This window comes from Exserohilum turcica (genome assembly GCF_000359705.1).
Source record: "Exserohilum turcica Et28A unplaced genomic scaffold SETTUscaffold_3, whole genome shotgun sequence".
NCBI classification, from domain to species: Eukaryota; Fungi; Ascomycota; class Dothideomycetes; order Pleosporales; family Pleosporaceae; genus Exserohilum; species Exserohilum turcicum.
Window position 1 is genome coordinate 1480880 of NW_007360136.1, and position 13905 is coordinate 1494784.

Genomic DNA, 13905 nt, shown 5'->3' on the forward strand with positions numbered 1-13905 from the left:
GGGGGGGGGGGGGGGGGGGGGGGGGGGAAAGGGTTGGATCCTGGTGTTGGTGTTGATAGATGGAAAAGGTGTACTTGCATAGTCTAGCGGGGATAAACGTCGTTATAGAAGGAGAAACAAGAAGACAATAACCCACGCGTGGCTGTGTGTCTGTGTTTTGTTTGTTTGTTACTGCGAATTAGCATGCTACTATGCTAATTTTTTTTGGCGTGTTTTGTGGCGCTTGTGTAAAATACTCTTGTTTTGCGTCTATCATCATTATCATCATCATCATCATCATAATTACATGTCATTGTACTATGTACAGTTGATTGTTTGTTGTTTCTGTCGTATTTCGAATATCAAATTGAAGACGTCATCCTGGATAGATGCTTTTCACAAGTGTCCCCAGCCGAGCCTCGATAGTTTGTTACCTGGAGGGCGAGAACATGTATGTACATATGTATGCATCTCAACTTGTCTAGATGAGCATTTCGCATTTCTGACTTAGCACAACAAATGCTAATTTTCTTTTCCGTGTCCCACATGACCTTCTATCTGTATACAAACACGGCTTATCTCTCTCGTTTCAGACATGAAGAAAACCCCGCTATTGGGTTTCCCCATGGATACTCCCTGATGGCAATTCGTGTGTATAGTTTACCCCCCCCCCCCCACCTGGAGACTACGTAATACCCGGTTACGAATGTATGCGCTCCGACAAGGCGTTCGTATCGTATACCAGGGATCCATGCGCAACTTGGGAGGGAATTTCTTCTCTCCACATTTCCGAGGTCCGGAAATTTTTTTTGTATGTGTGTTATCAATGTCCCTCAGATCAACTCCACATCCCCCGTGCCACATCCCACACACCAAGCTCTAACGGCACTCCACCTGACGACCCATACATCACCCCTCTTCATTTCAAATCGGCGATCCGTGCCCTCTACAAATATCTCACCGACGTCTCTAAGGGCCCTGACAAACACGGCTTTATCCTCATCTGGCTTGTCCACCATGCTAATGCCGCCTGTAGTGTCGTCGAGACGCTGTAGTGAGGCCGGGAACTGGGAGAGGAACGAAGACGAGTAATGTGAGGCGAGCAGGGCCTGGTGCGAAGTCAGGTACCGGTACTCCGAGGGCGACAGAAGCGGAAAGGGTGTTTCGAGTGAGGCCGTGTGCAGCGATTGGATGTGTAAGGGATGGGCGTCGATCTGTGACATTGTGTTATTAGCACGGACACACACGGATATATACGTATGAAGAAGGTGCCGTGATGTGATGAGACATGGGTGCGTGATAGCCGTGACAACGTACCTTTTTTATCCGTGCCCTCAAGAGGCTGCGGACCAGGAACTTGAAGCGCTCGAGTTCGGTTTGGATAATGATGAGCTTGAAGTTGGTCTTGGGATCCATGTTGCCCGTCTGGTCTTCAACCAGCTCAATCTGGCTGCGCCATTAGCACACGGCGTGTTGTGCATGAGACGGTTGGGCGGGGGCGGGGCGTCGCTGTTGTGCTGCTACTCACCTGCTTGCTGATGCGCTCCAGCACGCGCTCCATGAGGTCTCGCGGCCACGGCAAGACCTCGGGAGCAGCTCTCTCAGCAACCCAACATCTTGTGAGCTCCTGCAAATCGCGCGATTCCTGAGGCGTTGAATCGGCGGCGACTTCGGCTAGCAAATCGTCAATGTCCATTGCTCCGCCTCTTTCGCGCTCTACAGATGCAATGCACGCGCGCGCACACAGACGGCCGCCTTGGTAACTCGGGCGTGTGGGTATGAAGCTATGGTAGCGACTCGCATCGGCACATATACGATGGTGCCAGCGCGCGCGCGGTTGGATGCGGGCTCGTCCCTCGGTGGCGACAACAAAGGCCCGTCGTGGTAGTCGGTCTGGCGTGGGTGCAAGAGGTGCGGTGCGCGGCGCTCGGAGCTTAGACGGACCTAAGCCAGCGAGCTTGGGAAGGTGGGGCAAAAGCAAAAAATAGATGCGAGGAGCACGCCGTCCGTCTGAGGGCGATGGCGGCAACGCTGAAAAGGCAGGCTGAGGCTGCGGTGGCGACGAGAGGCGACCAGGATCCGGGGCGGCGCACGTCCATGTCCACGTCCACGCGGCTGGCATGCAGCATCAGCACCAGCGCCATGTGCATGCAGGCCAGCGCAGGCGGCGGTTGCAGAGGTTTGGTGGGGAAGCCATGTTTTGGACATGCGGGGCGCGCGCGTCTTTAGCGCCAAACGCGTCGCGACCTCAGCCGCCTTTGTGTATTTCGGGGCCTGGGGCATGTTTTGGTCAGGCAGAAGAAACAACCAACGTCCGGCTTGCGCTCAACACTTCCACCGTCCGCCAAATCTCCGCCCCAGAGGCCACACACTACGTCACTCTCGGGAAGCAGCCGACGGCCCATGGCGCTTGACTTCTTCTTTTTATTGTCTTCCTAGCCACATGGGCCAAACGGCTCTAGCGGACCTGGGCCCAGTTGATCCGTCGCGTGCCAATGCCCCTCGTGCTCGCTCTCTGCACACGCCGCCTCTGTTTCTACACAGACCGGCTCGCACTAGACAACACTAGCCAATGCATACATGCAATCGAATACAAACGAGACCAAGGAAATAACCGTCGAGGCACTATGCTACAACGAATACCAAATAAAGGCTTGATTAAGGAAATGTATTATGCTGGTAATGAACGTGGAGGCACGTAGGCCTTTGACTGTGTATGTGGCTTCGTGATGATTCTTTAGATCTTTGTTCTCAAAGAACAAGTGTCAGAGCATTTCCAACTCTGCTGTGCCAAGGAAAAATCCGGTTGAGGATGGGGTAGTATGTAGTGACAAAGGAAATTAAGGAGCGAGCGGGCAGACGTATGTGTGTGTGTGTGTGTGTGTGTGCTGCACTGCACAGCCCTCGCCGTAGACAAGATGGGTATCCAGCAGTCCCTCTCGACAAATGGTAACTTATGCCCGGGCCCGTGGCTCCGCGACATGGGGTATAGAAACGAAATGGGGACACGACGCCCCAAAGATCAGATGCAGGTGGTGGGTTCCTCTCTTCAAAAAGCCCGAGGATGATGCAAGACAAAGGAAATCGCTGGAAACGCCCTGGTAATGGCCAAACAAAAAAAAAGTCCAAGAAAAAGAAAAGGGAACGCCGATGCTGTGGGAATCCAATGCCGATGCAGCAAAACATTGATAACGCCGTCAATCAATCCGCCGTGAAGAGTTAGTTTGGTATCGTTATTGTGGCTCGGGGCCAGTGTGTGAGTTTAGTACGAGGCTAGGCGACGCGAGGCGCCGGCCCGGGCGCCATCCAGCGAGTCGTTGCCAAGGCCGAAGATGTTGTTTCCGCTTCGTGAACGGCTCATGGCCGTCGGACTGTCTTCCATCTGGCAAGGCTGTCCAAAGGTGAATGTGGTGGCACGGTTAAGCTTTGCACGCGACTTGAACTTGAGCTTGTTAAGGCCGCGCTCGCATGATTGCTCATGCTCTTTAGCGTCCATGCGGAGGTAGTTTTGGGGATGGCAGCGAGTAGCATGGGCATGGAAGAAGGAACTGTATCCGCCATCAAGGATGTAGACTTCAGGAAATGAGAGGTGGGGATATTGGTGAGCATTCTCTTTACGGTCCTGCGAGCGCACAAACTTGGCCCTGTTTGCTGTTAGCGACATGAACACAATAATTATGGCAGCCAGCTGGTCCACTTACATCAGAGGGGCACGGTGTGCTGAGTACTCGCAGTGGAGCACCAACAGCGTGTTCTCACTTGAAGGGGCCTGGAAGAGACGCTCGGCCAGCTTCTCCTTGTCACAAAAGTTCAAAGCACCTTCAATATGCCCACCATTGTATTCGTACTCGAAGCGACAGTCAATAACCACCTTGTTGTCATACAGATGGTCGTATACACCATCGAGCACTTCAACCAATGTCTCACGGGTAATGCGGGGGATGCTCTCTGGCTCGCTAATAGTGAAATGGGGAAGTTTGAGAGGCGCAACATCATCGATATCCATTACAGACTGAAGACCACTGGGCTGGTAGTTTTCCTGCTCTTGTTTGGCATTCATCACCTCACCGGGGCTTTCGAACATGCTCAGCGAGCGTCGGAACTTGCTGGGCCGACGCGAGGGGGGGCCGGCAGGCTTCCGGACAGCGGCAAGGGGCGAGCCGCTTGAGCTCGACGTGGCAGTAGAGTTGAGACGATACGGCTTGGGCCGGGAGGAACCAAAGAGAGAGCCATTGGACGTGGGCCTGCTGCGATCCTGTGGGGGAGAGGCACTAAAGCACTCGTCGAGGCTGAGCGACGACGAGGTGCGGTTAAAGTCACCACATCCGAATTGGAAGGGTGGTGGAGGCGGAGCATTCTCGCCATCCTTGTCCTGATCCTTGAAGGATACAGAATTATTCGAGTAGTTTTTCGAACGCGAGAGAGCAGGCCTCAGAAGGGCAGACTTTCTGCGGCTATATATCGCGTTAGCAGGCAATTGGGTGAGCACATGGTTCGGCTACTGACTCGGCGGCTGACACTGGGCGTGGAACCTCGATGTTGGGTGTAGGGTAGGCAGAAGAGTCGGACAGGTCCTCGCATGGCGACAGCATGTCACCGTCGCTGCTGGGCGTGACTTCGGGCGAGGGCGAGGGGAGCGGCAGGGAGCGGTCGTGGGCAAAGCTGAAGGGGGCCTTGTGGGGAAGAGGCGAAATGTCCATCGAGTCTGGGGCAAAGCCGGGCGACGAAGAGGGAATTGGGGGCGTGGTGACGCCTTCCCATCGAGGCACTGGGGTGGTGTTTTCTATGGGCAGCACGTCAGGGCTTGATGCTCGCAGTCTCAAGTGCAGAGCCACTTACCCCTGGTGTCCAGCTGCTGAAAGAGATTCGACGTGAAGAGCGACCGGCGGGGGGTGGCGAGCTGGGGGCTAGAACAAAGGGCATTAGTACCGAAAGCGGAAGGCGTATCAAAGCCGGGGTAGGGTTTACCTCTGGTCCACGTGCAGGTTGCTCGACATGTCGGCAGCGAGACTGGCCGTGGGCGAGGAGCCCACGCGAGGCTGCATGGCAAAGTAGTCTCCTCCACTCTTCTTCATGCTGAGGTCACGGAAGTTGAAGTTCTTGGGCGCCAGACTGGCCCCGCCGAACAATTGCTTGGACTGGGGCAGGTCGCGTCGGTAGCCCCAGGGACCGGGAATTGGGGGCGGGTGCATGGCGGCGAGCGGCGAGGACATCTCCATGGCGGCGGTGGTGGTGGTGGTTTGGGTTGCCGTGTTCTTGGGGTTGGCAAGGCCGGGCTATGGTCGTACCGGGCAACAGGGCCGAAACGAGCGTTGGGGTGTGGGTGGTGGGGAGAGAGGACTGATATACTGGCGTCGGGTCGAGACGATAAGCATGCAAGACGGAAAAACTAACTCCAATCTGAAGATGCTCGCAGTAAATAGCCTCGCGGCGGGCGGTGGTGGGCTTGCAGGCGGGCGGCGGGCAGAGGGCGAGGGCGAGGGCGGCGGCGGCGGGGGAGCGGCGACGTCGAGGTGCTAGAGGCGGGCTGCGGACATGAGGCTGGCTGGGCGGGCGGCGATGGTGGTGGTGGTGGTGGTGGTAGCGGTAGCGACTGCCGTGGCTGGGGGAGGGAGTGGTGGTTGGCGGATGGAGTCCAAGCAAAAGCGACCTTGTCCAGAAGTCTTGAGCCAACTTAAGAGAGGGGATTGGGCCTTCTTGGGGGCGAGAAGGGTAGAGAGGAAGGGAATCGCGCAGCTGGCTTTGAGGATGCCATGGTTGCTGGGGTAGCCCGCTGAGAAGGTTAGGGCGGACGACCAGGGCATGGGGCTGCTAGACTAGGCGCTTGCACACACCGGAGGCCTCACTGCGCAGCACGGGACAAAGAAGACTGGGTACTTGGAGTTTGTTCGTTTCCGGCTATGGAGCCAGGCCAAGCGGTGCTGCGATGATCCGCTGCCTCTAATGCCGCCGCAGGTACACCGGGCGCTGATTTGATGGGCCATGGTGCTGCTCGCCTGCACGCTGCCTGACGGGGCTGCAGCTAGCACAATGACGCCCACGACACGGCATATGTATCCAGGGTAAACAAGCGTTCGCAGCGCCCGCACATACACACACACGCTCACTCACACGCGTATGTGCAGCGTGTCTATGTGTGTGTCTATGTGTGTGAGAGTGCCTGTGTTCGCAGTGGGTGTCTTTTTTTTTCTACCGCGGCTCTAGGAGCGTCTGACGGCTGCTGCTCGTGGCTGCCTGCCACACACATACACATACCCACACCCACTCCCTCACCCACTCGCCTACTCACCACTCACCCACTCACTCCCTCACTCCCTCAATCACTCCCTCACACACACACACAAACGCACGCACGCACGCACGCCCGCCCACCCCTCCGCGCGTTGCCAGAGAAGCAACGCCTGGCTCCACCCGGGCATGGGCAGGCAGCCATGGGAGGGCCTGCAAGCCCGCGAGCGACGTGAAACCATGAGTTCGCCCTCTCCGCCTAAAAAGCGCTGCGCCGAGAGAATTTCTCCCCTCGGAATGGTTCAGCGTGCGTACCATGGAAACCGTCTCCAAGGGAAACCACCAAGCGACGACGCACCCACACACGCACGCACGCACGCACTCTCGCTACCAGACCAGACCAGGGCCTGCGGCTAGCTGCCGGCTGCATACAGGTGCGCGCAACCACCGTGTACCCCAACACACACAACAGCCTTGTCAACGACGCGCGAAATGGCCGCGGCCAGCCTGTCAGCGCCCGTCACCAGCAACCCGCCCGCGCACCCACTTTGACGGCTAGCACCATCGCGCTGCACGCCCACGGCACGCTCGGTCGGCCTGGCCTTGGTGTACCCGTATGTAGGCTCCATTACCTACACACATACATGGCACATACGTAGTCTTTCGTCATGCGGCCAGGGAGCCCGCCTTGCTCCAGGCCAGGTCGCTGCCACGGCCGCCCGCGCCCACGCCCATTGGGCCAGCGGGAGATTTTCCGCCCTCCTTTCGGCGCAGCGACGCCGACAAGCACGCGCCGTGGGCGGTCGGCTGGGGGTCGCTGCTGGGCTCGTCCGCCGTCGGATCTGCCTCGACGTCGCAGGCCAAGCGGGTGCATAAAACCGGACTGGCCATGGCCTTGCCCCAATGCGCTACCTCCTAGTGGCGTGCTTGCGATCGAGCACCTGCGACGAGATCTCGATAGCCACACTGGCAGAAACGTCATAACCACGACGCCTGACGTGAAGGGCCCGGCGTGCCATGTATAGCCCAGCCGGTTTTCGCAGCACTGGCTCTGGTGCAAACCACCGCCCACGCCCGTCCAGCCCCGGCGACATGGCATCCTCGCGCGCGGCCCTCGCCCACGCGCGCCGCCGCCATGGCAACGAGCCACAACAAACAAGCGACGTCAGCAGGCAATTAGTCGGGGTGTCGGGGTGGCCGGGGGGGCGGGCTGTTGCTGGGCTGGCGGTCGTCGAGGCCTCGAGAGGCGAGCTGAATCGTTGTTCGAGAACGGCGGCTCTTCGCACGCCAGCCGGGCGCCTCAGCGCAGCCCGCGAGCGCGGTGGGTGTGTACAGTACAGCTGCTAGTGTGGATGCGTGTGCGCGCGTGCACAAAGTCTTCATAAACGGCCCCGGCCATGGCATGGGCTGACCCCTCCTTTTGTGGGCCGCTGCTGAGGAGGGCCAAGAGGTGGCGTCTGTCGCACACGCGCTGCCAGACTCTCTCGCCCTCGCCGCCCGCGCCGCCGCCGCCGTCGCTGTCGCCGTCGCCAGGTGCGACGCGTCCAGGGCTCGGGTACACAAACAACCGTGTGCACGCTATCACCTGACCTGGACGCGGCCGGCCGGCGCAGTCGCACCACAGCAACAGCAACAGGGTCCCTATCATATACCCCAGACCTCGGGCCCCGCTCGCGTTACCGCCTATGGCCTTTTTGCGTTTCGAGACCCTGAAAATCTGCACCGTGACAATGCCCTAGCATTCATCCTCTTTGTCACTCGCGCAGCACCTGGCCGGACGCTTCCGACCTCTGCTCGCTGAAACCGCGCCATGCCCACGAGCGACATGACAGTGGCCGCCTCGCCTTGCTGCGCAGCCGCCGCCGCCCTGCGCAGAAAAGAAAAATTCGCCAGAGAAAATACAAAGAAAGAAAAACCTCTGCTAGGAATAGCTGCCACCACCGTCGCAGCACATGGCGCGGCTCCAGTGGTCCCTCACCGCGAAAACCCAATCCTGCGTCCTGCAATCCTTTCATCCCCAAAAATCACCTCAGCTCACCCACAGACACACACCACGCAGCCCTTTGTGGGTGCGCCGCCGCCGCCTGGCTGTTGCATATCGCAACCGCTTCCGGCCCCCGACAGCAGCATCCGTCCATATCAATATTATACCCCCCCAGCGAACACGAGTTTCACGCCTGCATGCGGATCGCCTGCGGCCTCGCTCTCGGCACGTCGCTATCTGAGACGGCGGGACGCTGTGACGCGCCCATTGCTGTGCGAGTCCGCAACATGCGGGGGATATCTTCCGGTGAACACGAGAGAGATGGGCCAACGCCTATGTAAAACTGCGACGCCATCTTCGCCTGCAGCCAGCGTATTTCAATATCCTCAAACGCCTCCCATGCCTCGCGTGTCCGTCCTTCTGCTCCCATCATCTCCTTGTCATGACCTCAGGCACCATCACGTCCCTCGTGCTCTGAATCATGTTTTCGTACTCCTTGTTGCCATGGCGATGCACTGGGTAAGACGTGCCTCATGTGTACCCGGCTCCGCACAACTTTCCGATGAACCCCACCATCGTCAAAGTTATACGCAAAATAAGAAAAAGGGGCCGACTCTTTTGCTCCCTCGTTGGTGCGTGCAAGAAAAAAAGGAGAGCCAAGTTTTTTCACCGGGGCACCGACCACGCAATCTTCCATATCGATACGCTCACCGTCTTCTTCGCTGCTATTGAACACGTAATTTCACAAATGCCATCAGCTATAAAAGAGGGGGAATGGCCGCCGCTGTCATCTACAACCCAAGCACCTGCCGACGGTTTCTCCACAGTCTCACGTCTGCGTGCATGCATGCCTATCCACTTAGGCTGCTGTAGTGCATGCCGCTTCAAGGCTGCATCCAGGCTAGCAACTATGTCCATTTTTGCTTATCCAAAAGTCTCGACAGTCATGAAACTGCCTATGGCATTGGCAACGGTTTCCTGTTCCTTTTGCCACCAGGCCGCACCACTGACTAGGTCCTCACCAGCCGGCTTCAACTCAAATTTGTGTGGCTGACCAAAAGTCAATTTTATCACGACACCATCTCACGGAGCAGTTACTCCGTCTGGCTGCCGTTGCTATGGTTATTCGCAACCTGCCTCATGCCTAGTCCATTCCGGGCCCGATCCTCCTGCTCCACCACGCTCAAGGGCAATCCCTTGCCCACGCCGCACAAGACAAAAGCTGCCCACTTCCACCGGAATGGGTTGATCGCAATTGTAAATACGAACCAGTAAATCAGCTCCGAATACGTGAAAAAATCAAAAGCACCGCCTGGCGCCTTGCTTTTGATGAAGCGCGTCATGTCTATCCATCGCTTCATCCACCACGTCCTCGGTCGCGCCAGCGGGTCCACAAGGTACATGAGCAGGAAGCGTGTGTAGATGCCAATGTGGTAGTTGCCGACTGTGCCAATAGCGTTGACATAGGTGCAGTTGTTTGCGCAGATGGAAGGGTGCTCTGGTGGGAAGACCTGCAGGTACCAGTTCGGCGGCTCATACGGCTCGTCGAAGACTTCGTCTGGTAAGAAGCCCAAGCTGGGCCGCTTGTATCCCGTAGCCATAATCACAATGTCGGCTTCAATCAGCCTCTCTGACCCAGGCCCGTTCTTGGGCACCCCTTGGGCGCGCTTGTTGAACTTGATGCCCCGTCCAGAGTCGTCGTAGCCCAAAATATCGCCGCGGAGCCATGAGGCTTTGCCCGAGCGAATGAGCTCCAGCACTTGGTCGTTGACCATTGGCGTTCCTGTGAAGAGCCCCTTTCCACTGTTGGGCGCTGGCGAGATGTCGTAGAGGTCGCGGTAGAAGAACAATCTTAGAATGTATTCTGGAATCCAAGAGAAGATTGTTTCCGAGCCGAAGATGTTCAGGGCGAGAAGGGCGTCGATGAATGGGTTCCGGGGAATGATCCACTTCTCACTGCGTGAAAGGACATATGCATGTTTCGCGTCTTCGTTGGCAACAAACTCCAGAGCCTCGACGGCCGACGCGCCTCCCCCGATAATAGCCACTTTCTTCCCTCTAGCCGATTTTCCATCGAGCTGCGAACTATGCCAGATCTCGCCTTTGAACTTCTCCTGTCCAGGCAGCTTCGGCATCTTTGCATCGCCGCACGTCCCAATCGCCGCAATCACCCCATCAAACCGCCCGTGGCTCGGATCGTTGATAATCCATCGCCCATGCGGGTCCTTGTACACTTTTTCCACCCGAGTGTTAAACTCGGTCTTGTTCTCCAGCCCATACTTCTTCCACAGCTGCGTAATCTGCGACACAATCTGCTGGCGATCTGGATATCCCATCGTCCAGTGCACAGACGGGTGGAAGCGGTACATGACCGAGTGGATCTGCAGACCAGACGTATTGTTCACGCGGCTCCAGATGCCACCTAGGTGTTCCTTGGGACCGGCTTCGAAGATGCGGCAGTCGAATCCGTGTCCGACAATGTGCGACGCCGCAGATACGCCTGTGAGGCCCGCGCCTATAATGGCGATTTTCGGTCGTGCGAGACTGGCGTGCGGTGGCGGTGGGGTCGGCGAGAGGATAATGTCAAGCACATATTGAATGACTTGGTAGACGAAGAGGATAGGGTGCGTGAGGAAGTATCGCATGTAATTTGTATAGTCCCCCATTGTGAGCAAATGGGCTCTAGACCGCTGCAACGCGAGAAGTAATGGATAGAGGGTATGGTCCAGAAAAGACGTACCGAAGCAACCCATTCAAGTTAAGTAGGATGTGAGGCTGCCTTGGTTTTGTTGACTTAACGGTGACGGAGGGATGCAGAGACGTCCAGCTTTCGACATTGGTGTTTCAACAAATTACACTTGGTGATGTCACCAGTGGGGCTGACATGTGAAAGGCGCAGCTGCTGGGCCTTGCGCGGAACCCTACCATGCTGGTTGCGACGGGACTTCCGATACATTCCCATTGGCCCGGGACGCCTGCATCACCAGAATCTCCGCAGAACCAGCATGAATCTTGCAATTATCGATGAAGCCCGCACATAAAGGGGGGAGAGAGGTTCTTGGACGTAATGATCGCCAGCAGGGATACGCGGGTACTAAGCGAAGAAGCTTGGACACCAACGCTAGAGCACATGGAGGCTAGTGCATTACTTCAGATTCCAAGCCGTAGCTCAAAGAGCTCTGCCGCTTAGCTTGACTCCACTTCAACCACCCACGGGGGTTCTGCAGCCATGCCTTTTTTCCCAAATCAGAACGATGTCGAGACACGTCTGTGCACAGCTGTCAACGTCGCCATCCAAGCAGGCGATGCCCACCAATTACAGTCGATTGTGCTCCTGGAGCCGCTCGAGGCCAACCGGTGGCCGCCAGATCACCAAGAGCTCATCAACTCGTTAAAGCAAAATTACCCTGTGTCGAATCCTGTGTCAGAAAAGCGACTCGAGGATCTAGTGAGGCGGGTGGTGACGGAGACTGCAGAGTCTGAAGATGCCGAGGGAAGACCTGTGCAGTCTTGGGGTTCGTTGGTCACGTTTCTTGTCGGATGGATGACCTTCCTTAGAGACGTTGACGCCAACAATCTCGTCATGGTGTTTGAGATGATGTCGGACCTTCAGCCGTAAGTGTGACGACTGGACTATAGCGGAGGCGCTGGATGTTAATATCAATCTAGGCGAGCCAACAGCGCATTGCAGCACCCTACCAAAGGCATCCTGATGCTTCCCACCATCATGTACTATGCCAAGGTATTTGCGCGTGTGGCTATCGGCTTGGATAACAATCCTAGTTTGGCCCAGCAGCTCTTGACTGATGTGGATGAGGATGGCCAAAGAGAGTCATTGCCGGAAAAGGCTGCCAACATCGTGCGACAGGCCTTTATCATATGCTTGAATGATCGAAACACCGTGCCGGGAGGCATAAGGGATGGTAAACCTGACGGTAAGAAGGTTGGCATTTACAAGATGGCCAATATATGTCTGAAGACATTGTTTCAAGCCGATAAACTGGGCAGCTGCGAGACTATTTTCCACAACATATCAAACTCATCACCGCCACTACACATTTACCCAGCTGCAGAGAGAACGACATATCTCTACTATCTCGGGCGATACCATTTCAGCAACACCAACTTCTACGCCGCTCAGCTCGTCTTGGAAATAGCGTACAGAGGTTGCCACAGACAATGTCCGAGGCAGCGCCGTTTGATTGCCGTCTGCCTCGTCGCCGCAAACATTATACTTGGTCGCTTCCCCAACCAATACATCTACAACGACCCAGCCAATGTTGGGTTCCGTGAAGTATTCGAGCCAATCACGCGCGCGATTCGCAAAGGCGACCTCGAAGCGTTCCGCCGGATTACCAACCTTGACCTTTCGCACCCAAGTGCTGAGTTCATGATCAAGTACCGCATATTTTATCCAATTGGCAACTATTGCGAAGTCCTTGTATGGAGATCGCTCCTCCGGAAAATATTCATCCTTACTGGCAGCATCGGCGAGGCGTCAAAAGCAGCCGCGTTACTCGACCTCAACGCAGCTGTGCAAGTATTTCGGTACCTGGAGGCACGCTCAAGGATCAAGAATGCCGCGATGGCTGCCCAGGACCGCGGCCCAGGTCGTCGTAACTTTGGCCACATATTCCAGGACCACGCGTCAACGACCAGGTCCACATACATCGACCCGGATTTTGTCGGCTTGAACAATGTGCAGCCATATACACACGAGTTCGACATTCCCGAGATGGAATGCATATGCGGTAGTCTCGTCACCCAGGGTTTCCTGAACGCATACATTGCGCAGTCGAAGCAAAAGGTCGCAATCCAAGGTGTGAAGCATGGTAACCTCAATGCCGGATTCCTGGTCCCGTGGGAAGTGAACAAGGAAAAGAACAAGGACGATGTGCTAGGCTGGAAGAAGGAAGTTGGAGGCGACGGCGGAAAAGTCGTTAGACTCTCGTTTGCAGCGCCGGCGGGATCGTAGCAAGACGGCCTGGCCTGGATGATACCCTTTGTATGAAGTTTGGATAAGGAGACCAAAGACCAAGATACCAAGAACGAGATTTTTTTTTCTGACCTGTCCAATCCAAATCTATCCATGACGTCTAGCAGCCGTTTTTTAAACACCGATGCGCCATGCTTGTCTATTTACCAAGGGATATTACAACAAAAAAAACGTCGCTCATCGTCATCATCATCATTATCCCCATCGCGAAGACATAACCAACGTCAGCGAAGAACGATAATAGTATTATTACCCTTCCGATTGACTTCGTAAAACCTGTTCCATCGCAGCAGCATTCCGTCCTCTTCATCACTGCCACTGCTCCTGCCTTCATCTTGTCAGCAGAGTCACAAAGGAAAGATGAAATGCAACTTACTACTCCTACTACTACTGCTGCTGCTGCTCCGTCGCTTCCTAGACCTCGTGTCCCACTTTTTCTTAAATATCCAGCTCATGCATGGTACGAGCACGACCAGGGGTAATCCGATGAGACCGAAAAGGGCTTCTTTGGTCCAGGGCGAGTTGGTGATGGAGGGGGGAGTGGTAGGGATGGAAGTAGCAGAAGGTGTGGCGGCGAAGGAAGCCATGGGAAATGCGGCTGGCGACATGTTTCCTTTTGGATAAATGCTCAATGTACTGAATGCGAGGTCGATATACACTGGCAACAAATATCTGGCGTGAGAGTCCGTTGCTGCAGTCCTGCGATGGGCGGCGCTAG

General features: G+C 56.2%; 4 protein-coding genes across 4 annotated transcripts; 1 reads left to right on the forward strand and 3 right to left on the reverse strand.

Annotated features, from left to right (window-relative positions):
• Nucleotides 1-677: 677 nt before the first annotated feature.
• Nucleotides 678-1870, reverse strand: SETTUDRAFT_171939 (uncharacterized protein). Its single transcript, XM_008029254.1, has 3 exons — nt 1508-1870; nt 1297-1425; nt 678-1193 (listed from the first exon to the last, which is right to left on the reverse strand). Exons 1-3 carry the CDS (start codon nt 1673-1675, stop codon nt 813-815), a joined length of 678 nt encoding a protein of 225 aa, XP_008027445.1. The 5' UTR covers nt 1676-1870; the 3' UTR covers nt 678-812.
• A 1371-nt stretch (nt 1871-3241) lies between these two features.
• SETTUDRAFT_32178 (uncharacterized protein) lies at nt 3242-5198 on the reverse strand (the record flags this gene model as incomplete). Its single annotated transcript, XM_008028822.1, has 5 exons — nt 3242-3623; nt 3681-4433; nt 4486-4747; nt 4819-4886; nt 4948-5198. 5 exons carry the CDS (start codon nt 5196-5198, stop codon nt 3242-3244), a joined length of 1716 nt encoding a protein of 571 aa, XP_008027013.1.
• Nucleotides 5199-8961: 3763 nt separating this feature from the next.
• On the reverse strand, nt 8962-10882 carry SETTUDRAFT_163728 (uncharacterized protein). Its single transcript, XM_008029255.1, has one exon. It carries the CDS (start codon nt 10855-10857, stop codon nt 9286-9288), a length of 1572 nt encoding a protein of 523 aa, XP_008027446.1. The 5' UTR covers nt 10858-10882; the 3' UTR covers nt 8962-9285.
• Nucleotides 10883-11420: 538 nt separating this feature from the next.
• On the forward strand, nt 11421-13244 carry SETTUDRAFT_117362 (uncharacterized protein; the record flags this gene model as incomplete). The annotated part of the gene is made up of 2 exons (XM_008029256.1): nt 11421-11806; nt 11861-13244. 2 exons carry the CDS (start codon nt 11421-11423, stop codon nt 13164-13166), a joined length of 1692 nt encoding a protein of 563 aa, XP_008027447.1. The 3' UTR covers nt 13167-13244.
• Between the last annotated feature and the right edge of the window lie 661 nt (nt 13245-13905).